The sequence below is a fragment of the Bubalus bubalis genome, chromosome 16, assembly GCF_019923935.1.
Source record: "Bubalus bubalis isolate 160015118507 breed Murrah chromosome 16, NDDB_SH_1, whole genome shotgun sequence".
NCBI classification, from domain to species: Eukaryota; Metazoa; Chordata; class Mammalia; order Artiodactyla; family Bovidae; genus Bubalus; species Bubalus bubalis.
The window spans coordinates 51086385-51112815 of NC_059172.1; the positions used below are offsets into that span (position 1 = coordinate 51086385).

General features: G+C 46.5%; 1 protein-coding gene across 1 annotated transcript; it reads left to right on the forward strand.

The window, feature by feature from the left end:
* The first annotated feature begins 5164 nt into the window (after window positions 1-5164).
* Window positions 5165-26160, forward strand: ZNF202 (zinc finger protein 202). Its single transcript, XM_025266728.3, has 7 exons — window positions 5165-5378; window positions 20097-20591; window positions 21279-21489; window positions 21844-21932; window positions 22850-22979; window positions 23524-23643; window positions 24344-26160. Exons 2-7 carry the CDS (start codon window positions 20190-20192, stop codon window positions 25336-25338), a joined length of 1947 nt encoding a protein of 648 aa, XP_025122513.1. The 5' UTR covers window positions 5165-5378; window positions 20097-20189; the 3' UTR covers window positions 25339-26160.
* Window positions 26161-26431: the final 271 nt, after the last annotated feature.

The window sequence follows — 26431 nt, forward strand, 5'->3', positions numbered from 1 at the left end:
ATCTTTCCCAGCATCAGGGTCTTTTCCAATGAGTCAGTTCTTTGCATCAGTTAGCCAAAGTATTGGAGTTTCAGCTTCAGCATCAGTCCTTCTAATGAATATTCAGGACTGATTTCCTTTAGGATGGACTGGTTGGATCTCCTTGCAGTCCAAGGGACTCAAGAGTCTTCTCCACAGTTCAAAAGCATCAATTCTTTGGTGCTCAGCTCTCTTTATAGTCCAACTCTCACATTCATACTTGACCACTGGAAAAACTATAGCTATGACTAGATAGACCTCGTAGGCAAAGCAATGTTTCTGCATTTTAATATGTTGTCTAGGTTGGTCATAGTTTTTCTTCCAAAGAGCAAGCATCTTTTAATTTCATGGCTGCAGTCACCATCTGCAGTGATTTTGGAGCCCCCCAAAATAAACTCTGTCACCGTTTCCATTGTTTCCCCATCTATTTGCCATGAAGTAATGGGACCAGATGCCATAATGTTAGTTTTTTGAATGTTGAGTTTTAAGCCAGCTTTTTCACTCTCCTGTTTCATCAAGAGGCTCTTTAGTTCGTCTTCACTTTCTGCCATAAGGGTGGTGTCATCTGTGCATCTGAGGTTATTGATATTTCTCCTGGCAATCTTGATTCCAGCTTTTTCTTCATCCAGCCCAGCATTTCACATGATATACTCTGTATATAAGTTAAATAAGCAGGGTGACAATATACAGCCTTGATGTACTATTTTCCCAATTTGGAACCAGTTGGTTGTTCCATGTCCAGTTCTAACTGTTGCTTCTTGAGACAGAAGACAGGTAAAGTGGTCTGATATTTCCATTTCTTTAAGAATTTTCCACAGTTTGTTGTGAGCCACACAGTCAAAGGCTTTGGCAGAGTCAATAAAGCAGAAGTAGATATTTTTCTGGAACTCTCTTGCTTTTTTGATGATCCAACGGATGTTGGCAATTTGATTTCTGGTTCCTCTGCCTTTTCTAAATCCAGCTTGAACATCTGAAAATTCATGGTTCATGTACTGTTGAAGACTGGCTTGGAGAATTTTGAGCATTACTTTACTAGCGTGTGAGATAAGTACAATCGTGTGGTAGTTTGAACATTCTTTGGCATTGCCTTTCTTTGGGATTGGAATGAAAACTGACCTTTTCCAGTCCTGTAGCCACTGCTGAGTTTTCCAAATTTGCTGGCATATTGAGTGCAACACTTTCACAGCATCATCTTTTAGTATTTAAAAGAGCTCACTGGAATTCCATCACCTCCACTAGCTTTGTTGGTAGTGATGCTTCCTAAGGCCCACTTGACTTCTCGTTCCAGGATGTCTGGTTCTAGGTGAGTGATCACACCGTTGTGGTTATCTGGGTCATTAAGATCTTTTTTCGGAGAAGGAAATGGCACCCCACTCCAGTACTCTTGCCTGGAAAATCCAAGGACAGAGGAGCCTGGTAGGCTGCAGTCCATGGGGTCGCTAAGAGTCGAACACAACTGAGCAACTTCACTTTCACTTTTCTCTTTCATGCATTGGAGAAGGAAATGGCAACCCACTCCAGTATTCTTGCCTGGAGAATCCCAGGGACGGCGGAGTCTGGTGGGCTGCCGTCTATGGGGTCACACAGAGTCGGACACGACTGAAGTGACTTAGCATTAGCATTAGCAAGATCTTTTTTGTATAGTTCTTCTGTGTATCATTGCCACCTCTTCTTAATATCTTCTGCTTCTGTTAGGTCCATATCATTTCTGTCCTTTATTGTGTCCATCTTTGTATGAAATGTTGCCTTGGTATCTCGAATTTTCTTGAAGTGATCTCTAGGCTTTCCCATTCTATTGTTTTCCTCTATTTCTTTGCATTGATCACTGAGGAAGGTTATATCTCTCCTTGCTATTCTTTGGAACTCTGCATTCAAATGGGTATGTCTTTCCTTTTCTCCTTTGCCTTTAGCTACATTATTTGTGCAAAACTTCTCCTTATCCTAGATCTAACTCAATGTTGGGCTGCACCCCACAGGTCTATAAGGCCTGCACTTGCCCAGCTTTAAGAACAAAGAAAGAGCCTGGAGTCAACAACAGAGACATTAACAGTTTAATGGATGGGGGATCTTACACATCTGAAGCCAGTTGCTGGAGCAACACCCCCACCAAGTATAGGCCCAGTGAGCAGGACATGGTGGCAGTCTTAATTCCCAAGGCAGGGAGGGGGTTGGGGGGAAATGACGTCCAGTGGATTCATTAGTTACCAGGTAAACCAGCAGAGGAACAAGCCCCTCACTGCCCCCTTTGAACCTTTGAAAAAAAGCAATCACTAACTGGGGCCTGGGGCAAGTACTGGGTTGGCCCAAAGTTTCCTTTGTTGTTTTTTTAATAGACGGAGGAGCATGCAGTTGGCCCTCTATATCTGTGTTTTTTGTATCTAAGAATTTAACCAACACAGATTAAAAATATTCAGAAAAAAATTCCAGATTGGACTTCCCTGATGGTCCAGTGTCCAAGACTCCATGCTTCCAAAGCAGGGGGTGTGGTTTCAATCCCTGGTCAAGAAACTAAGATCCCACATGCTACATGGCCAAAAAAAAAAAAAAAAAAAAAAAAAATCCAGAAACTTCCAAAAAGCAAAACTTGAATTTGCTGCACCCAAGTATCTATTTTCATAGCGTTTACATTGTACATACAGCTATTTCCCAAGTACTTACGTCCCATTGCATCTTATAAGTAACCCAGAGATGATTTTAAGTATATAGGAAGATATATATAGATTGTATGAGCTGTATGAGCAAAGGAAAAAGGGTTCTTTCAGACCAGGGTGCCTTCTTTGAAGGGAAGGTACTGCAGGATCTTTATCATGCAGATGACCTCACTAGTGTTGATGACGTAATGTCAGATTGACTGTTTTAAAGGTCACATTTCTGGGAACGGTTGAAACTTTGATTAAGTCTTGGTTTGCTATCCTGGGGTGCAAATGACCCTATTTGGGGCTTCTTGCTTTTTAACAATATTAATTACAGAAAAGTAAAACAAGGAGATGTCACTTTTATCCAACAGATGGATCAAAATATACAAATTTGACAACATAAAGTAATCACATGGATATGGAAGGAAAGATTCTCATACACAGCTATTAAGCGTATACATTTCTCAGCATTTGTGAAAATGCTAGTGACATTGTTGCATAAATGCATGTAGAGTATGTTTATTCCAGTATTGTCTGGGAGTCCCAGACTGAGGCCACGGATGGAGGGCCCAGCACCAAGGTTATCTTTGGAATTGAATGAACCCCATAGCAACCGTTGCCGAAAGACCCCTGATCCCTACCAGGCGGCTTCCTGGCCCCTGGTATTTTATATTAGGCAAAAATACCCACCCTAACCAATCACCTAATGCCACCTTCCCAGCAGGATTTTCTTCGTGTTGAAACTATAAATATTGGCTACTAACCCATGAAAAGCATTGGCTCTCTCTGGTCGGTCACGAGGTCCACCCACTGCATATGTTGGACCTCATTATCTTTGCTCCCTGCTCTTAATAAACTTACCCACTTTCTGAAATACTCTGTGTCCAGAAATTCTTTTCCAACTCACGCTCAGACTGACACAACACTGTCCATGATAACAATTATAAACAACATATATTATCACTAGGCAAATGGCTATTCAGACTGTGGAATGTCATGCAGAAAGATAGAAGGAATAAGGGTGAAATGTATGTACAATAAACAGATGTCCAAGACTCTTTGCTAATGTTGTGGAATCCGGAGTCACAAAACACACCTCAGAGGACACTCAAGACAGTGGAGTACAGTTTATTACGCCAGCAGATCCAAGGGGAATCAGTTCCCAACAAGGACCCTGATGTTTCTGAGAGGCCCAGTTTTACACCACGCCCCCCAGCCCCCACATGACTGGTTACATGTTAGCAACCTCTTTGTTGTATATGACTGAGTTTTATAGTAGGTGCTAGGAGAACAAAAAATTAAGATTAAACGGGGAGGGGGGGGGCGGGGCGGGGAGGGAAACAATGATTTTGCATCAAGGGGGGATGTCTTCATGCTTAATCTAAGATGGGCAGCCTGGCCTCAACTATAATATGCCTTTGCCATCTGTAGGAAGGTAAGTCTCCAGGAGATATGATTTTCATTGGCAACGGTTTCCTCACTCTTGGGCAGGGTTCAGGCCCAGTTTACATCTTGCTTTAAGATGGATGACAGGCTTTAAGATGGAGTCTCTCCTGCTTTCCTCACACTGGCCCCACCACTAGGAGAAAATGGCAAACTGATGACTCCAACACGAACACACACACACATGTGCTGCTGCTGCTGCTGCTGCTGCCAAGTCTCTTCAGTCATGTCCGACTCTGTGCGACCCCATAGCCGGCAGCCCACCAGGCTCCCCCGTCCCTGGGATTCTCCAGGCAAGAACACTGGAGTGGGTTGCATTTCCTTCTCCAATGCATGAAAGTGAAAAGTGAAAGTGAAGTCGCTCAGTTGTGTCCGACTCTTAGCGACCCCATGGACTGCAGCCCACCAGGCTCCTCCGTCCATGGGATTTTCCAGGCAAGAATACTGGAGTGGGGTGCCATTGCCTTCTCCGACACATACACGTGCGTGCACACAAAAGGAGTAGGAAACTGAAACCCACTCCAGTATTCTTGCCTGGAAAATTCCATTGACAGAGGAGACTTGAGGGCTACAGTTCACGGGGATAGTAAAGAGCTGGACACGACTGAAGCCACTAAGCAGCAGACCAGCAAGCTTCTACTAAGCTCCAATCAGTTCACATACAAGATACCATTTAGCCCTTACAGTAACAGTATTATTTGGCCCATTAAAGAAGATGGATACTGAGGTTCAGAGGTGGATTTGTCCGAATCCCTACAACTGATGGCAGCTGCAAGAGGCAGTATTCAACCCCCAAACTGCTCTTTTCTACCATGGTTCCCTGATAATGCAAAGAAAGGGGGAGGGGGACAAGAAAAACAGGTAAAGATACAGCTATCAGAATTAAAACGAACAAAACAGCCGAAACATAAAAAAGAAAAGAGGCCCCCACTGCAAGGGCACGAGTGTAAATGCACTCCCCTACAACCCCATAGCCCGTCCCCCTGCAGAGCGGGGCAGGAGAGCTGGACAGACGCCCTTGACTCGGGTTCGCATCCGGGTGAACAAGAGGCCTCCTAGAACGAGGGGGCATAGAAAAACAAGCAATCCTCCCAGAGCCTAGAAAGGCCCCTGGGCGGCGAGGAGGCGGGGCGAAGGGCAGTTTCCGGTTCCGGGCGCAAAGGCCCCACGTGTTCCGACCCGCCGGGCCCCGCGCGGCTCGGATCCGGCGGCGCTGCCTCTGCCGGGAGTGGGTGGGGGAGAAGCCGGGGCAGGGGAGGAGCCGCCCGAGCTGTTGGAGCCGTGAGTGCCGGGGGCTGGGCCGGGCCGGGCCGGAGCGGGCTGAGCGGGGTTAAGCGGCGAGGAGAGGGAGGGGTCGGAGACCCCGCCCCCCTGGAACCCCGGGGGAATCGTACTGTCCTGGGGAAGGGGTGGCGGCAGTGCGTGGAGGGGGCCGAGGCGTGGTGGTCCCGGTGTGTCTTGGCGGCCGAAGCTAGAACCTCCAGGGATGTGGGTGGCGATCCATGCTTCTTTCTTTGCAGCCACCGCCCTCCGCCCCCTCCTGAGGCCTGCAGAAACGCAGTTAGTTCGTACCTCCCGTTGCTTCCGCGCCAACGGCCCCCTTACCCCTGAAACCGAGGGAGGAGTGGTCGAGGCCCCTTCAGTTCCGGCGGCTTTTTCTCACCCCGCCTCTCACCTGGTTAGAGCAATCCTCCCGAAGGCTCCCTGTCCTGGCGAGCCCCATCACTTTGCCAACCACTAACTCCGCTGCAACACACGCAGATACACTCACCCGTGATTTTATTACCCGTGATCATCGGATGCTTTGGAGACCATCTGGTCTGTGCCTTTTCAGCTCACTGTGACCGACCCGAACCTCCTCTCAAGCCAGTGACTGCTGTCTTCACTTGAAACTTCCCTCCTCCAACCCCTAGCAGCCAGTTTTGGCACTTCTCGACACCACCTAGCGCTACCCTCAGTGGGAGTATCCGGGCCCGGCTTTTTGTCTGGTTTCACTAAAAGTTTGTTAGTTTGTCTGCCATGGATTTGCTTCGTTTTCTCGGAAAGTTATCAGCCAGGTTTTAATTTTTCTGGACACGGATGTTCTTTTCTCCTGGTCACTTTGATAACCCTGTCTGCCTTGGTCCTGGGGTGCTCCCACATCTTAGCACATCCAGGGTCTACTTAGAGGCTAGACTTACTACTGTTGCTTTTTCTCTGGCCACATTCTGCTGGTGACACCCAGGGCAGCCTCACTCAGAAGCCACAAGGAAAGCTAGTGGAGTCGCTCATCCCTCCAACTTCTCTTCCAATCTGCTCTATGGGCCTTGAGCCAGAAAGCCACTTAGGAAGTGTGGGGCAGCCATAGGAGGCTTGTTAGTGGGAGATATATGACAGGGGAGCTGTTAGGGATTGCAGGCGTTTGTCTTGGGTAACTTTCTGCTTTTACTGTCCCGTGTAAGAAGGTTGGCAGGGGTGGAGGGAGGACGGGAACTTTTCTTCCTAGGACCAAACACCTGGGATTCCTAGTCTTTCCCCCTTTCTTCTCCTGCTGTACCACTTTTGCACTCTATATATACTATTTCAGTAGACAGTCATTTCAAGGGTATATCAAGGTTTTCTACTAAATGAGGGACTCTTGAGCATTATAAACTATACAGATGAGGTAAGTTACAGGTTTACAACATTATTTTTCCAATTATTTGGCAGAGGCGTAAAACATATAATGGTCCTAGACACTTTTCTGCCTTTACATTTGGGCAGCACTGAAAAAGTTGGACGCCCTCTGCTCGTATCTTAGATTTCCTTCCTTTGCTTTTGGTACTGGTCCTCGGACTTAGCAAGCATTGTCATCCCCTGGAAGCCCCACAGGTTACTGGAGCCACCCCCAGAGTTACTGTATGTAAGTCAGAGCTGGGGCTTGATCATTTGCATTTCTAACAAGTCCTCTGGTGCTGGTGCTGCTGACCTGGCTTTCTCAGAATGAGAACCACTGCCTTTGGCCAAACTTCTTCACACGTCCCAGTGGTTTGAGCATCAAAATAGCTGTGTGTGAGCACCTCTGTGCTTGAAACTAGTAACACGATCTTGTGTGGGTAATATAACCACTTAGGTCTGAGTTCTTTCATTTGTAAAATTAAGAAAATGTCCTTTGTAGCCAAGTGCAACATTATCTTAAGCTGAATTGATGGTGAAATATTGAGTTTTCCCCTTGATTTTCTTAATTCTCTTAATAGGAGCTTTAATTTTGATCACATAGCTTATACCCATATTCTCAAGTTTTGCTGTGAGTTACTAGTATACTGAAGTCCCTGCTGTTTTTTAACTACATTAAATTCTTTCGGATCAGGGCCTGTGCTTTTTTTCCTCTTTCTTTGCCCAGCATCTTGAATTGTGTGGGAAACACAATTGATGTTCAGTAGATATTTCTGGGCTGAATGAACTTCATCCCCTGCTTTTCTCCTCTCTTGAAGAAGCGTCTCTCCACTAATTCTTTGTAACAAACTAGTATATGACTATGCCACCTGATTCTCCACAGGGGATTGAAATAAATGCTGATGTCAAATTCCTATAACTGTCCCCAGAAGCCCTGGTACCCACTGATTCTGAACTACAACTGAATATTCAAGTTGGAGGAAGAGAAGTGAGCCACTTAATTAAATTCATCACAGTTTTTATTGAGCATCTTTTTTAATCAAGTTTGCCAAAACATTAAGAACTGGAAATATCAAAACATATAAGGAGGCCCTTGCCTTCAGGGATGGGGCTCACAGTGGGAGACAGACACTAAACAGCACACGAATGGCATCCTGTGATTACTTCTACTTTAGGGCCGTGATGTAGCCTGAGTGGAAACCTGGTACTACTCCGATGCTTCTGGTCCAGCAGGCGTGGGTCCCATCCTTCATCATCTCATCATATGGAGGGGAGCCTTGAGCAAAGCCAGGAGGAAGTCACCTAGATACAGAGCAGGGAGTATCTTGACAGAATATTAATTAAAAACTAAAAACATAGTGAATGACTTTTGAATTAACTATTCTGAATTATCCATATTTACACCTCAGGTCAGACTATGTTTACAAAATATATTATCCTTTTTTTTCTCATTAAATAATGGTTCCTCTATGTGATGGACATTGACCATATTCATTGTAGTGAATTAAATGCATTTGGCTAGTTTAACTCTTGGCCGGATAAAAGCTGCTGCCCTCATCAGGGTGGGTGTCAGGTTGGGTGGTCACCTTTGTCCTACTTCAGATTAGTATTTGATGTTCAGTTTTAAACTGAGGCATATAGATTGGCCTGCTTTATTTAGGCTTTTAACCACCTCTGAGTAAAAACCTGCAAGGTTAAAAAGCCCAGCTTCATGTTGGAGGTTAACCACTAGGCTCATGGTGGCAGGATGTTTAATTGTGGACTCACGACCTGTATTTGGTCTCTGGCCCTTCTCAACTCTTGAGTAAATTCCTCTCACTATCTTCAAGCTAAGCTAATAAATTATGGCTCAAGTACTGAGGCCACATATCCTTGTACCCTTCAAAGCTCCTCCTCTGTTACCATCAAAAAGCTGGATAGCTTTCTCTAAATGATCCAGCTCCTCTACCTTTAGGTAGAAAATCGTCCCCATTTTCAGGATGAGTTGGTGTGACTTGTTCCAGATGATACATCTCCAGGAGGAAGAACACAGGCTGTCTACCTCTGAAGGCAGAACTGTCAGCAGTGGGACAGGAGTGCCTCCTAGGCCTGTGGACATACCTATCATTTCAGTTCAGTTGCTCAGTCGTGTCCGACTCTGCGACCCCATGGACTGCAGCACCCCAGGCTTCCCTGTCCATCATCAACTCCAGAGCTTGCTTAAACTCATGTCCATCGAGTCGGTGATGCCATCCAACCATCTCATCCTCTGTCATCCCCTTCTCCTCCCGCCTTCAATCTTTACCAGCATCAGGGTCTTTTCCAGGGAGTCAGTTCTTTGCATCAGGTGGCCAGAGTATTGGAGTTTCAGCTTCAGCATCAGTCCTTTCAATGAATATTCAGGACTGATTTCCTTTAGGATAGACTGGTTGGATCTCCTTGCAGTCCAAGGGACTCTAAAAGAGTCTTCAACACCAGAGTTCAAAAGCATCAGTTCTTTGGCACTCAGCTTTCTTTATAGTCCAACTCTCACATCCATACATGACTACTGGAAAAACCATAGCTTTGACTACCTAAAGGAAACACTTTGTTGCTGTTGCTAAGTCACTGCAGTCGTGTCCGACTCTGTGTGACCCCATAGATGGCAGCCCACCAGGCTCCCCCGTCCCTGGGATTCTCCAGGCAAGAACACTGGCTGCTAAGTCACTTCAGTCGTGTCCGACTCTGCGAAACCCATAGACAGCAGCCAACCAGGCTCCCCTGTCCCCGGGATTCTCCAGGCAAGAACACTGGAGTGGGTTGCTATTTCCTTTTGCAATGCATGAAAGTGAAAAATGAAAGTGAAGTCATTCAGTTGTGTCTGACTCTTTGCAACCCCATGGACTGCAGTCTACCAGGCTCCTCCGCCCATGGGATTTTCCAGGCAAGAGTACTGGAGTGGGGTACCATTGCCTTCTCCGAGGAAACACTTTAATTAAAACTAAAGTGAATTATTGCAATTATTATAGCTTTATTTACAGTTATCATGTTTATATTTACTCTTAATTACATTTTTAGACATTGATCCTAACCACAAAAGGCTACAAAATTTGGGGGCAGGAGATATTTATGTCTTTATATGTTGAGTCTAATGAAGGAAGAAAAAATTAAATGGCAAGACTGTCTTAAATAGTTTTTAAACATGGTTTGAAGCACACTGATCATGATGTGTGAGAAGGCAAGAAGTCTGAAGTTTTTCCCTTTCATTTCTTTTGCCTTCTGGGTTAGGTTTGCAGAGGCCGTCTTGGGTATACAGGTTCAGCTCCAGATGGCTGCAATAAAGGAGATCCCACAGTAAAAACACATGAATTTTTTTGGTTCCCCAAGAAATTGTTTCCACTGTATTGTAATCAATTGTATGCAGTAGTATTATGTCTAAAAAAATGTATATACCTTAATTTTAAAAGGCTTTATTGCTTAAAAAAAAAAAGATGCTAACCATCATCTGACTCTTCAGCAAATGATAATCTTTTAGCTGATGGAGGGTCTTGCCTTGATATGATGGCTGGTGACTGATCAGGCTGCTGTTGGCTGAAGGTTGAGGTGTCTGTGACAGTTTCTTAAAATAAGACAACAGAGAAGTTTACTGCTTCAGTTGACTTCCTTTCATAAACAGTTTCTCTGTGGCAGGCGGTGCTGTTTGATAGCATTTTACCCACAGTAGAACTTCTTTCAAAATTGAAGTCCTTTCTGCCAAGCCCTGCTGATTCTAAATCCTTAGTTGTCATTGCAGCAGTTTTCACAGCGCCTTCCCAGGAGTGGATTCCATCCCAGGAAAACACTTGCTTCCATAAGAAGAGGTTTCTTATTCATGAAGGTTTTATCATGAGATTATAGCATTCAGTCACATCTTCAGGCTCCACTTCTGCTTCTAGTTCTCTTGCTATTAAATAATAAGACTTGAAGGTCGAAATTAGTCTTTCATCCATGGGCTATGGGATGGTTGTTTGTGAGCAGGCATGAAAACAACATTAATCTTGTACATCATCAAAGCTCTTGGGTGACCCGGTGCATTTTCAATGAGAAGTAATATTTTGCAAGAAGGCTTTTTACCCTTAGAAATAGGTTTCATCAGTGAGTTTAAGATATTCAACAAACCATGTTGTGACAGATGGGGTGTCACCCAGGCCTTGTTCCATTTATAGGGCCCGGGCAGAGTTGATATAACATAACTCTTAAGGGCCCTAGGATTTTCAGAATAGCAAATGAGCAGTGGCTTAAACTGAAAGTCACCAGCTGTATTAACCCTTAACAAGAGAGTCAGCCTGCCCTTTGAAGCTAATTATTGACTTCTCTCTAGCTATGAGGGCTTCCCAGTGGTGCAGTGGTAGAGAATCCGCCCGCCAGTGCAGGAAACGGAAGAGATGTGGGTTCAATCCCTGAGTTGGAAAGATTCCCTGGAGTAGGAAACTGCAGCCCACTCCAGTATTCTTGCCTGGACAATCCCATGGATGGGGGAGCCTCATGGGCTACAGTCCATGGGGTTGCAAAGAGTCAGACATGACTGAATATACACGCTGTAGCTATGAAAGTCCCAGATGGCAACTTCTTCTAGTAAAAGGCTGTTTTGTTTACATTGAAAATATGCTGTTTAGTGCAGCCACCTTCATGAATTTTCTTAGCTACAGCTGGATAACTTGTTGCAGCTTCTTCATCAGTACTTGCAGCTTCTCCTTCCACTTTATGTTTATGGAGATGGCTTCTTTCCGTAAACCTCATGAACTAATCTCTCCTAGCTTCAGACTTCTGTTTTGCAGCTGCCTTACCTCTCTTGGCCTTCACAGAATTGAAGAGGGCTAGGGCCATACTCTGGATGAAGCTTTGGCTGGAAGGATTCAACGATCCTTTGAATGATGGGCTGGTTTGATAGTCTATCTAAACCACTAAAACTTTCACCACTTATATTTATGAATTCCCTGGAGTAGCACTTTTAATTTTGTTCAAGAAGTTTATCTTTGCTTTCCAGTTTGGCTAACTGGTGCAGGAGGCATAGTTTTTGTCCTGTCTTATCTTTGAATGTGCCCTCCTCCTCAAGTTTAATCATTTCTCATTTTTTATTTAAAGCAAGAGACATGTGACTCTTCCTGTCACTTGAACACTTAGGGCCCACTGTAGGGTTATTAATTTTGTTAATTTCAATATTATTGTGTCTAAGGGAAGGACAAGAGAGATGGGGGAACAGCTGGTCAGTGGAGCAGTCAGAAAGCACACATTTATTGATTGTTTGCTATCTTACATGAGTGCAGTTTGTGGTACTCCAAAACAATTGCAGTAGTAACATCAAGGATCACTAATCACAGATCACCATAACAAATATAAAAATAATTAAGTTTGAAATATTACAAGGATTATCAAAATGTAATTACATCAAGTGAGCTAATGCTGGTGGAAAAATGGCTTGCTCCATGCAGGGTTGCCACAAACCTTTAATTTGTAAACTGAAACAAACAAAAAACCAGATTATCTCTGAAGCATAATAAAGATGAAATGCAGTAAAATGGGGTATGCCTGTACGGCTGGATTTGCCTCAGGTTGCCTCTTCCTGTTCAAGGGAGGGGACAGAACTGTGATTTAAGTAGAAGCATTGCTAACGTGGTCTTAGGCAGGAGAACCTATCTTTAAGTTTTCATCCTGTCTGTGTCCCAAGGACCTTGTTTAATCTTCGCTTGTAAGTGCTTTCAAAACAAGGACTCTCGTCTTGGTTTAACACTTTATTTTTTCTTTCTCTGGCTGCACTGAGTGGCTTGCAGGATCTTGGTTCCCTGACCAGGGATTGAACCTGCGCCATGGCAGTGAGAGCACCAAATGGACTAACCACTGGACTGCCAGGGAACTCCCTTGTGTTAGTCACTCAGTCATGTCCAACTCTGCAACCTCAGGAGCCCACCAGGCTCCTCTGTCCATAGAATTCTCTAGGTAAGAATACTGGAGTGGGTATTTTCCACTGGAGAGCCATTTTCCTTCTCCAGGGAGCTTCCAGAGCCAGGATTCAAACCTGGGTCTCCTGCATCATAGGCAGATTCTTTACTGTCTGAAACACCAGGGAAGCCCAGAAAACTCCCTAGACACTGTACTTTAGATGTAATAGTAAACAGACCAAGATTTTAAATCTGTGCATTTAAATTTTTTTCTTGGAATTATGATGAAATAAAGGACTTTTGCTTATCATTTAAATCTTGCTTTCTTCCCAAAAGGATTTAAAGTAATTTGAAGGAAAGAGAACAGAATATATGGAGCATCTGCCATATACCAAGCTCTGTGCTGAGCAATTCAGTGTGTTACTTGATTTATCCTTCCAACAGCCATGTGAGGTGTGAAGTGTTAGCCAACATTCTGAAATTTGGACTGAGGTTTAAGGAGTATCCCCTGGCTAATAAATGAGGAGAGGGGTCCAGACTAAGGCTCCGGAGCCCCTAACCATTATATGTAGACTGTGGTTGGACATTAGCATAAGAATAACTAACAGTAAAGTGGAAGAATCTTTCCAGTAGGAGGATCTTAGTGGGTAATCTTTAGTTTTAAAGAACAGGGCAGGAGTAGTAAAGGGCAGTGAACAATCTTTATTGGCTGATTTCTAGAACAACAGGAGGAGCAGTGGCAAGGTCTGGTTAGCCCCAGTGAGCAGATATTCACATCTCCAGGCTCTGGGCCTGTGTCATACAGAGAAGGGAGACTGGGAGGGATTTAAGTATCAGCTGAATGTCATCATTTGAACCTCTGATCACTGTTTTCTTCTGAATTATTTGCCAGTAAATAGATCCAGTAGATCCTATCATTCTTTAGATTAGATGCTGTAGGACTACAGACCACCCACATGGTAGTAACATTTTAAGCTAGAGACCGAGGTATCTTTTCACTGCCTGTAGTGTTCTGTTCTTGTCAGTAGGATTGAGTTAGGGCGTGTGTGTGTGTGTGTGTGTGTGTGTGTGTGTGTGTGCATGCATGCATGCATGTGTGCTCAGTCGTGTCTGACTCTTTGCCACCCCATGGACTGTAGCCTGGCTCCTCTGTCTATGGGATTCTCCAGGCAAGAATACTAGAGTTGCCATTTCCTCCTCCAGGGATCTTCCTGACTCAGGGATTGAACCCGTGTGTCTTGAGTCTCCTGCATTAGCAGGTGGATTCTATCCCAGCTGAGCCACCTGGGAAGCTCACTAGCATGGGACTCACTCAGGGACAGAGACAGCTGGGCCAAAGACAGGAGAAAGGTCTTGCCTCTCCACCTCTCCTCCCCAGTCTTGCCCCAGACATCTTAGAAACACTGAAGAGACTAGGTCATGCGGCCTGCCCAGGCCAAGGCGCATGAAGCGTCTCTGCAGACATCATGTTCAAGCCTTCTGAAACCAGGTCTTTCGCTTTTTTTGGCCTGGCCTCAAGGTCTCTCTATAGCATCCTGGTTTGGGATTTTTAGCTATCACTGTAGAGCCATTCCAAGGACAGACACTGAGGGGAGGCATTAGAATAGCAAAGGCAACGAATTCCTAGGCAGACTCGCAGGGTAGCCCATCCCATAAAGGGCAGAATAAAATACAATGTCCGTTTCCTGTCTCTAGTACTGACGTGTAACATTTGCACAGCACACTAGTTTGTAAGCTCTCACAGACCTCAGTGAATCCTGTGTATTAGGGGCGTGGTTGTCGGCAGAGAGTTTCATCCTTTACAAGCACTCGTGTCCATTGTCTCAGGAAACCCCAGGTTCGTAGGGATGTGGGCCCAGACATACATCTCTGGATACTGAATCTGGTACTCTTCCCACAGCACTGCCCACCTCCTCCCTTCCCATCTCCTGCCCCAACAAGGACAGCTCTGCTTCCCTTATTCTGCCGTTGGCTGATTTTTTAAAAATATTTATTCACTTATTTGGCTGTGCCAGGTCTTAGTTGTGACATGCAGTATCTTTAGCTGTGGCATGTGGGACCTAGTTCCCCCACCAGGGATCGAACCCAGGCCCTCTGCATTGGGAGAGCAGACTCTTAACTACTGGACCACCAGGGAAGTCCCTGCTGTTGCTGACCTTTTGCCTCCATCTCATCTTAGCCTGCCAAAATAAATACAAAACAAGCAAATAAATCAGGTTTTATGTGGTGCTACTGTATTCTCTTTTTGGGGAAAGCAAAGCCCTGTAAGAGCATCAACCTCTGTTGTAGGACATAGACTCTGTAATAGGGAATCTTGTGGACTGTGCTACATGAAAACAGTGAGAGTTCCTGGCCGGCTTTGCTGGGGAAGTTCTTGGACTTTTAAGATATTAATAATAGAAATCCCTTCATTAATCTGGAGACCCTGTGTATCAATACCACTTTCTTCCCCTGCCTTGCAGATGTGGGGGGGCATTGTCCTGATAAATCATCATTGTTCAGTTGGTGAGTCATGTCCAACTCTGTGACCCTGTGGACTGCAGCATGCCAGGCTTCCCTGTCCTTCACTATCTCCCGGAGTTTGCTCAAACTCATGTCCATTGAGTTGGTGATTCTATCTAACCATCTCATCCTCTGCCACTCTCTTCTCCTTTTACCTTCATTCTTTCCCAGCATCAGGGTCTTTTCCAGTGAGTTGGCTCTTCGCATCAGGTGATCAAAGGATTGAAGCGTCAACATCAGCCCTTCCAATGAATATTCGAGTTGATTTCCTTAAGGATTGACGAGTTTGATCTCTTTGCTATCCAAGGGACCCTCACCACAGTTTGAAAGCATCAGTCATTGTTGTAGTTGCATTAAATTACTTTATGTCTGGTTTTGTGATTATTAAAATTGATTCAAATCTTCAGAGGAAAATAACTTTGTTTTTCTTTTCCAAACACACAGTTCTTGTGACTTATATGTGGATTCTCCCAGGGCAACCTGAAGATTCCTTGTGATGAGTTGTGGCTTCCTCACTTCAGGAACCACTGACAGTATTCTGTTTTATTCACAATCCAAATAACAAGTGCTTTTTCCTTATTTATCCATCTGTCTAGCACATAGTTTGCTGAACAAATGAATGAATAAAAATTGATAAGACACTGGATCTGTCCTTCTGGAGAAAGACTTAGAAAGACTTACCATGGTGTCTGCCTGGGAACCTGTTGACAGCCTTGAGCTGGGTGCTGTCCAGCCCTGTCCTCAGAGCTTCGTGGTCTGGTGAATTAAACAGAAGTGTGAACGATTCTTACCACGCATAAAGTAGATGTATGTGTGTGCTGTGATACAGGGTCCAGGTTCCTGTGCAGTCTGGGAGAACCAGGGAAGGTGTCCAGGAAAAGCAGGTCTGAAGAATGAGTAGAATTGACCAAGTAAAGGGGGTAGAAAGGGTATTTCAAGGAGTGTCAACAGCATCAGGAACAAAAACCCAGTGAGAGCACAGAAAAGGGAGAGAGCTGTACATGCAGGCAGCAACGTACAGTGGAGTAGCAGGCATGCCCCATCAGGGGCAGGGGCCAGGTCTTGCAGGGCCTTGAGAGTCAAATTACAAGGAGTTCAGATTTTTTCCTGTGGACAGTGTGGAGCTGTGGGCTGATTTCATATGTTAGGAAGCTTAGTCAGGGACTTCCCTGGTGGCCCAGTGGTTAAGACTTCACCTTCCAGTGCAGGGTGTGCAGGTTCAAACCATGGTCGGGTAGCTAAGATCCCACAAAACATAAAACAGAAATAATATTGTAACAAATTCAATAAAGACTTTAAAAACAGTCCACATCAAAAAAAAAAAAGACAGACCTTACCGAAGTATTGCAGGTGGAACTGACGTGGACATGGCTCCTGTCCATTTCGGGATGCTGGCACTCATCCACCTCCCTTCCCCAAAGCTAAAGGTAAATGTGTAGGTTCCAGAAATAAAAGCTGGAGGAGGGAGTCACTCTTGACTCCACCACAGCCCAAGGAGATTTCACACCAAAATAAAGGCTTCTAGTATTTGGGGTTCTAATACCTGTACTCCCAACAATGTGATATGAGAGTGGGGGACTGGTAGGGACAGGGGAGGAATATGGAGTTGAACCATCTGCCAGCCTGGATCCTGGAAAAGCTACTCCTGTGAAAGTGTGTCTACTGATCACACGGAAGGGCGAGGGAAGTGTAGGCCTTTATAGCCTTGGGTCAGAGGCTTAGGCCTAAATAACACACTGTCAGCATGATTCAGGAAATACTCTGAGAAATTAAGATCATTGAAACCACTAGTACTTGGGTAGAAGCAAATGAAATTTCATTCAAAGGGCTCACTTTTATAACCTAGGGCTCTCAGGTCTCCCAAAGAAAATGGGCAAAAGCATTAAAAAAATTACAAACTGCTCATGAAGAAAAATCACCATGAGGTAGAGCAGATTTAATATGTAGGAAAATTAGCCCAGGGAGATCTGTTAATTATGGAACTTTCTAGAACAGACCATGAAATTACATAGTACATGTTTTCAGGTAATGGAAAAATGAAGTGAGCCTGAATGAAAACTGCTTTGAGATACAGATTTTAAGAATGAATAATTTGGTCATTAATGGGCAGCATTGGACATTAGACAGCATGTTATAGCTGTTAAGAATGAACTGCTAGGACTTCCCTGGTGGTCCAGTGGTTAGGACTCTGCCCTTCCAATGCAAGGGACATGGGTTCAATCCCTGGTCATGGAACTAAGACTTCACATGCCATGTGGTGTGGTCAAAAAGTTTAAAAAGAGTGGATTACTGACATTGAGGTGAACCTGGGGCAGTTGTGCATGTATGCTTAGTCGCTCAGTCGTGTCTGACTCTGCGACCCCATGGACTGTATCCCACCAGGCTCCTCTGTCCATGGGATCCTCCAGGCAAGAACACTGGAGTGGGTTGCCATTTCCTTCTCCAGGGGCAGTTGTAGTGAAGCAGAAAAAGATGGGGACATGAAGAACCCCTCAGATTGCACATGGAGAGTGGTGGTGGGGGCAGCCACCAGGAGGACACTGGTGAGATTTGAACCTGGTACTTCATCCCACACACATGCCTCTGTGGTCGTAGGGGTTAGTGGGTCGTCAAGCTTTGACTAAGGGAATGGCAGAGGAGATGAGATGGATGAATTTGAAAGATTTAGAACATAGATTTAATGAGATTTGGTGAATAAAAGAGAAGAGAAACTTGCAGTGGGAAAGACTTTAATCCTGTTAATGTAGGAAGGAAACTTCAAAGTGGAGACTTACTCATCTAGATGCATTTATTGTGCGATTTCTTACGGGTATTGGAGATTGACTACAGCATAGTTCCCTACTTCAAGAAGTTTCACAGGAAAGATACGCGATGGCTGTGTGATATGGCAGATTTGAGATACAGATGTGCTCAGATAGCTAGGGAAGCAGTGATTCCTAACCATGTTTAAGGGCCAGGGAATGGGTTCAAAGAAAGCATCTCAGAAAACATGAAGCCTTATCTATTGTCTTGAAAGACAAGTTTAACCTAATGAAGGGCCAAGATTCTGAAGGAACTGCATGTGGAGAGGACAAAGAGCATAGAGCTTTGTGTGCTTCACATGCACTCTGTGTGTGTGTGTGTGTGTGTGTGTGTGTGTTTGAAAGGAGAGGAAGGCAAAGGAGTAACAAGATGAAGGTCAACCTAATACATAATCCTTAGAAGTTCGTATTTCAGTTACAAGACAAGAGAGGAGTGATTGAGTATCTTAAATAAGGAAGGGACAGGACCAGATTTGTGAAGAGCACTCACTCTGGTGATAACGATGAATGGTAACTTAAAGGTAATGAACCTGGAGACAGGTAGCTCATGTGTAGAGGCAGCTGCAGTAATCCAGAAAATTGATTAAGACCTGAACTGTAAATCCTGGAAATGAAGAAGAAATAAGAGCACATGTGCAGCATCAGGGGTGGGAGTTTTCCATACATAAGGAACAGACTCTTTGGGACTTGGAGGTCTGTAAAGACACCCTACTGTAGGGAGGTGAGCCATGCATTCATTATAGCAGGTGCCACAGAGAAAAGGGGAGGATACGAGCCCTGAACCGTAAACAGAGGCTGGTTGTGAAGGGCTTCATGTGCCATGCCAAGGATTTTGGAACTGATCTTACTTATAAAGTTACTATTTTAAAATGTTGGGTGATGCCGTTGTAACTATGATTCAGAAAGATAATAGTTAACATTGGGGCACCATCGCTCTTCTAAGCACTTCACAGATACTCCTCATAGTAACCCTGTTAGATGGATTCCATTCTGGAAATGGGAAAACAGACAGGAGGAGGATAAAAGTTGACCATGGGCCCCACACCTCATAAACAGTAGAGTGAGGATTCAAACCCTGGCAGTCTGGCTGTCTGACTCCAGGACTCGCAATCTTAATCATAGATGCCTGAGGTGTTTCTCAACCAGGGTGCACATCAGAACCGTATGTAGCATTTCTTAAAGATACAGTTGTCTAGACTGACTTGAATCAGAGTGTCCAGAAGAATGATGTGTGATTCTGTGCTCTGCAAGAGCTCAACTGGTGAATTTGTTGCACTCTGCTCATAGCTGAGTGCTACAGAACTCCCAATAGGGAAGTCGTGGCAATAGTCCAGGCAAGAGGTGAGGGCCCAAGCAGGAGGAAACAGACTTAGAGGCTTAAGAGGCAGAACTGGTTTAATGAGCTATAAGCAACAGGGAAGAATCAACATTGAATCCAAAGATTATAAAGTTGAGTGTTTACTTAACAAAGTGATGATCTCAGCCAATGGAGGATACCAGGAAGAGGTGTGGATTTGGGAGTAAGAATCATGAATTTAGTTTTCAGCATTCAGGTTTGAGGGTCTGTAGTTCTCCCAATTAAAGACATCTTAAGAGGAAGGTCGCTTCAGGGGGTGCCTGTGTGCCAGCCACTGTTTCTGTGGCTTTCCTCACTGTTCCCTCATACAGTCCTCCCCTCAAATCTCTGAGAGTCCCCACTTTACAGAAGAAATTGATAACAGAGTGTGATTCAGTTCACTGAACCTCCATTAAGTCTTCTCTATTTCAGGCCTATTGATGTGTCACTTCTCGGAACATATATCCCCATGTATATGTCAGCATGTGTGTGTGTGTGTGTAAAACAGGTGGTAATCAATACCACATTTTTAGCAGGCAGTTTTAAGTGTCCTTTCTCCTACCGTTTTCCTTTAAGGTTAACAGATTTTATGAAATAGAAATGCAGTATTTTTCTGTTTTTGTATGAGGTGTGATCCTTGCCTAGGAAAAGGAATGGGAGAACATACCTTCAGGCACGGATTACCCTATTCCAACTAGGTCTAGGTACAGGGTATGTTACAGAGATTAGGGGAAAGGGAACTTAAGTTCGGGAGTGTTATGTGTACAGGATTAAGACTGAGCTCAGAACTGTGACTCCTGTGCTTACCTTCATGCTTAGCCTGTTGTCTGTCTTCACTTCTCTACCCCAGGTCCCTTGGGAGGAAGCTCCTGGAGGCGCCCAGGCTGATAGAGGGGGAATGTTGTGAGCTCTCAATGGTTTGAGGCCACCTCAGAGCCAGACAATGGCTACTGCCTTGGAGCCGGAGGACCAGGATCTTTGGGAAGAAGAGGGAATTCTCATGGTGAAACTGGAAGATGACTTCCCCTGTCGGCCGGAGTCTGTCTCACAGAGGGATGACCCTGTGCTTGAGACGTCACACCAGAACTTCCGGCGCTTCCGCTACCAGGAAGCAGCCAGCCCGCGGGAAGCCCTCATCCGACTCCGAGAACTGTGTCGTCAGTGGCTGAGGCCAGAGCGCAGGACGAAGGAGCAGATCCTGGAGCTGCTGGTGCTTGAGCAGTTCCTCACTGTCCTGCCCGGAGAGCTGCAGAGCTGGGTGCGGGGCCAGCGGCCCGAGAGCGGCGAGGAGGCCGTGACCCTGGTGGAGGGTTTGCAGAAACAGCCCAGGAGACCAAGGCGGTGGGTGAGGAGGGGGAGTCCTGATCTGTGTGATGCGGAGGGGGTCTACCGGCTGCAAGGATGGCGTCTACCGGCTGCAAGGATGGCTAGGGCTCACAGAAATCACCTCGTAAACTTAACTGGCTCTGCCCTTGGGTTGCACCTAGATCCATATGCCCCATGGGACAGTGGAGTGTGTGTGTGTGTGTGTGTGTGTGTGTGTGTGTGTGACTTCCTGGTTCTTGAAACACCTGCCTGGGGAGGCCATCTTTGCGGCCTCATCACCAAGGGTGATACCGCTTTCCTTTTCCCTTTTGGTATTGAACCTCATTTTCCTGGGGAGGGGGGGGGCGGTAGAGAATTCTTTGACTTCCTCAGAGGTTCTCAGCCCCTCAGTCAGAGAGGCCCCTCCTAAAACAGCAGAGGGTGATGGGAAGGATGGCACCTCAGAGCCCCAGTGATGGGCAGGGTTGAGGGAAAAAAGAAAACAGGGTGGTATCTGAATGTCCCGCGCCCCCCTCCCCGCCCCCACCCGTTGTTCTGGCGACAGTAACCTGAGCTTCCCCTGGCACACACCAGGGGGACTGGACTTCCCCCTTTTACCTGGGCCCCCCTGGGAGTTTTCTGATGGCAGCTTCTTCTGATGTGAGCTCTGTGACACCCAGGACTTTATCCTGACTCCGCGGTGACTGGAAGTTGGAATTGTTCCCAGGTGACTGTCCATGTTCACGGCCAGGAAGTCCTGTCCGAGGAGACAGTGCCTCCAGGAGCAGAGCCCGGGTCACCTAGTGAGCTGCAGGACCCTGCACAGACCTTGACCCCCGAGGAGCTCCGTGAGGAGACCACACAGAGCCCAGTTCTGGGGGCGTCAGAAGAGCAGACCTTGTGCCAGGAGTCGGAGCTCCAGCCCCTGCAGAAGAGCGGTGGGAAGCCCACAGGAAGTGGGGGTCATGGCTGAGTGAGGGGTGGGGGTGTTGCTCTCAGACGGGGAGGCTGGTAGAGCATGAGTGGAGGAAGCCAAAGGATGCAGGGTGTTGAAAGGAGGCGGTTCTAGCCATAGTCTTGCTAGAGCAGGGCCACTGTGGCCAGCAGAACTCTTGGTTATTCCCCTGGCATTCCCGTAACGTTAAAGGTGGCAGCTTTGGGGTGACTCAGACTGCCCTTAGGCCAGTGTCTCGACCCCACCCTTCCCACCAGAGACCATGGGGAATGCTCAGCTCTTTGCTGGTTATAGGGCTGCCTTGCACGTGACTGATCTCCCCTTCCTGTCTTCTTAGAGGTTCCAGTGCTTCAGGACCCAGCCCTTCCTGAAGAGAGGAACTCTGGAAACTCTGAGATGGTCGCCCTTCTCACTGCTCTATCACAGGTGCGCCCTCATTTCCGTCTGCATCGCAGGGAACTCGAGGAACCATTGAGCATTAACCGTACGCTGAACAGGTCAGACAGGACACAGGCTTCCACTGTCCATTGCCAGGTTAAGCTCTGAGTTCCGCTCGTGTCTGGAAGGGGAGGAGCTGCATCTCACGGAGAACATCTTAGTTGGATCTGCAGGCTCCAGAGCTTCTTGATTTGCCACTGACCTGAGGGACTAACAAAATGAGGTTGCTTTGGGAAAACTCTGGTACAACTTTGAAGTTGTCAAAGGAGGATTTGTTTTTGATGTTAAGAAGTAAACTTGATAGTCATTTGTAAGGGTGACTGACTGGCCTGCAAAATCAATTTCTGATTTTGGTTGCTGTTCTCTTCTCATTCAGTCAGGCCATGGCATTCAAGAAGAGTTCACCAGGTCAGGAGCCCTGAAACTAAGCTGAGTGGCTGGAGAATAAAGGAATAGAGCTCATCCTTGTTTTTAGATTGTAGAGCTGAAGAGGGAAGTCCTGTTGATGCTACGTAGACTGTATAAGTGGTACATGATTGGGTAAGGGCAGTTAGGAAGAACTTCCTAGAAAAGATGAATTTTTGCAGAGATACAGATACCATTAGAATGATGACTTCCAAGACCTTTCTCATATTGTAAATAACATCCTTGGGAAGAACAGTGTAGTCTGGTGCTGAGGGAAAGTGGTTGGATTGGAGGGAAGAGGAAGAGGGTCAGTTGCAAGAGCAGAAACTTGGGAAGCAACAGAAAATGAAACACAGGTGTCCTGAAAGGAACCAGGTGTCCCGTCTGAGTTTCTCTGTCTCTTGGATGGACTGTGCCTGTACCAAAGACCTTCATTTCAGGAATTAGATATGAGGCTCCATGAAGCATCACATTGTAATGGAATCCTTGTGTTGTTTCAGGGCTTGGTCACTTTCAAGGATGTGGCCGTATGCTTCTCCCAGGACCAGTGGAGCGATCTGGATCCAACCCAGAAAGAGTTCTATGGGGAATACGTCTTGGAAGAAGACTGTGGAATCGTGGTCTCCCTGTGTAAGGAATTTCAAGTGTTTCTAGAGTGTCCTGAGCACAAAGATCTTCCTCTTGTTGGAAACGGAGGGTGTCTTAGACTTTCGATTGCACGTACTACACTTCTCTTACACCGACCCTACCGGTGACATGAAAGGACAGCTGAGGAAGATAATAGCTTTCAAAATTAAAGGGAAGAGAAAATGCCTAGAAAGTAGTTGGAAACTCGAACAAGAAAATAGAGCTGTAATACTATAGTTTTAGTGTGAGTTTTAGTTTAGTGTGCGTAGGTAAGCATATCAGTTTTGAAGCAAGCAATAAAAGTTTAGAGTATTCTACTTACTTGAATATAGGAAAAGAGGGTAACACTGCCAGTTGTGTGATTACTGAGTTGCCGGTGAAAGGCAAGAGATACACAGTTCCCATCAGGGGCTCAGGCCAAAGAGACGGAAGGTTTGAATAGCCTGCCTATGGGATTTTTCTTCAGTCTACCGAACAGAAAAGATCTGCTCTTGACACAGGGGACTGTTGAGCCAATCGTGATGTCCTGTTTCCCTCTCTTGAGCAGCCTTTCCAATCCCCAGACTAGACGAGATCTCCCATGTCAGAGAAGAAGAGCCTCTGGTCCCAGACGTCCCAGAGCCTCAGGAGCCTGAAGAGCCAGAAATTCTGAGTTTCACCTATACAGGTGAGGAGTGATAGGGGATCTGCCCCACCCTCACCCCCTGGCTGGCAGTTCCTCTGGTCGGTGTTTCCCTCGCCCTCTGGAGAGCCCCTCTCTGGTTCTTCTAACGGCTCAGCCAGTACCACTGTCTCCCTCTGAAGCCAAACATTCTCTCTTTTCTCCCCTCTTCACACCTGTCATTGGTTTCAGGGCTCTGTAATACAAAATGGTGACAGGAAAAAAAGGAAACTTGGAATTGCAGCTATACCATTTTTTAAGCCTTTACACAGACTCTTGATCCCTAGTCTCCACATTTGTTCTGCACACAGACTTCTCTAGTTGTGATGCACAGGTTTAGTCGCCTCACTTCATGTGGGATCTTCGTTTCCTAACCAAGGATTGAACCCACATCCCCTGCATTTAAAGGTGGATTCTTAACCACTAGACCACCAGGGAAGTCCCTCCACATTTGTGAAAGGAGGATGATAATGTTTGTCCACATGAAGGCTGTTGCCAGCATGAGATAACATGTAAGAAAGTTCTCAGCATACAACAGGCACTCAGTTGACCAGTTACTTCTTTTTTTCCGGCCTCTGCAATTGAGAAACTTGAGTTTCTCTCTATATGGTCTTGCCCTCTCAGAACAGTGTAAACTCTCTCCACTGTGCAGAAGGCACATCTTCTACCTCTGTAATCTCCTCCTTTCTCCTCTCTGTTTCTACAGGAGACAGGAGTGACGACGACGAAGAGTGTCCTGGGCAAGAAGATCTGAGTTTGGAGGATCCACACAGGTCTGTGTCAGGAGATGCAGAAATTCACCAAACTCCAGACTGGGAAATAGTCTTTGAGGATGATCCTGGTAGACTTAATGAAAGAAGATTAGGCACAAAGATTTCTCAAGTCAGTAGTTCAACGAACCTTCAGGAAACCATGCCCGTCCACCCACTGTTAGGGAGACATCATAACTGTCCTGTGTGTGGAAAGAGTTTCACTTGTAACTCCCACCTCATTCGACACCTGAGAACTCACACAGGAGAGAAGCCCTATAAATGCATGGAGTGTGGGAAGAGCTACACACGGAGCTCCCATCTCGCCAGGCACCAAAAGGTACACAGGACGAATGCTCCTCACAAATACCTGCTAAACCGGAGGAGTCTGGGTGAGGCCGCCCCTCTGGTCCAGGCGGAGAGAACCCCACCCGTGGAGAAGCCCTATAGGTGTGAGGACTGCGGGAAGCACTTCCGCTGGACTTCTGACCTCGTCAGGCACCAGAGGACGCACACGGGAGAGAAGCCCTTCTTCTGTACCATCTGTGGCAAAAGCTTCAGCCAGAAATCCGTGCTCACCACCCACCAAAGAATCCACGTCGGAGGCAAGCCCTACCTGTGCGGGGAATGCGGCGAGGACTTCAGCGACCACAGGCGGTACCTGGCCCACCGGAAGACACACGCGGCCGAGGAGCTGTACCTGTGCAGCGAGTGCGGGCGCTGCTTCAGCCACAGCGCCGCCTTCGCCAAGCACCTGCGGGGACACGCCTCGGTGAGGCCCTGCCGCTGCAGCGAGTGTGGGAAGAGCTTCAGCCGGAGGGACCACCTTGTCAGGCACCAGCGGACACACACAGGCGAGAAGCCGTTCACGTGCCCTACATGCGGGAAGAGCTTCAGCAGAGGCTACCACTTAATCAGGCACCAGAGGACCCATTCACAAAAGGCCTCCTAGCCAGGGCCACACATGGGGAGACCTGCCTTCGGCCCTCTCCTGGGGACAGACTGGGAGAGGCCCTCTTGTCGGCTGGAGGCGACCTTGTCTAGGGCATCTGCCTGACCTGCCGAAGTCTGATGACACCTTCCCGCAGCTAAATTAGCCCCTGGCAGGACCTCTCAGCCTTCCTCCACACCATGAGGAGATGTTCTTCCCAAAGTTTGCCTGAAATGAGGCCTCTCCTTGGCTAAAATGCTCCCGCCTCCACCTGGCAGGTGTGAAGCAGGGGGCGTGAAGACACAAGAGGTTGGGCTTATTATACTTGCCCCCATCCTGAAGACGACTTAACAGTCTCAGCTTTGAAGTGGCCCAGGACCAATCCTCAGGGTTGGTGAGGGACCAGCCTTTACGATGCCGTCCTCCCTGGGCTCTAACATTAAAGCACACAGCCCTGAAGTCAGGGCAGGAGAACTGCGCCTCACCCCATAGATTACCTGTACAAACCTCTCACTGGTTCAATTCCTCACCATGCACTTTCCTTTGACTCTGGGGAGAGGTGTGAGTAGCATGTGATGGGCAGAAACATGAAGGCGGCTTCATGTAGACCTCGTCAGGCTGCTCTCCTCTCCAAGGTTAAAATGACACCAGGTGCCAGACACTGCTTGAAAGGGGGGACCAGGCAGCAGCCTCTTTCCTCGTGGGTTTCTCCTGTGAGAAGGCTTGTGCCTGGGCCTCCCAGTTTCTTGGTTTTGTCCCTGGCACTTATTCTGCCACAAGTGGGATGTAGCATTTGGGTGCCGAGGGATTCAGTAAAGCCTGATTAAAATCATGGTGAAATCATTTACATTTCCACGTATATACAAGCCCACCCACCCTATCCTCATCACATGGGTTTGTGAGGGGATTTTTGAAATGGTATCAGCTGACAGAGGCACTCTTAACGATTGTAGAATCATGGTGGACAGGCTCACTTTATTTACATGAAGGAAACGAGAAGATCTAAGCTCAAATTACGGGAAAATTAAGAAAGAGCTGTTGCTGCTGACCAAGGCCATCCAGACTATTCTCCTGACTCCCCACCCTCATCCTCCCCCCCTCACCCTCTGACATC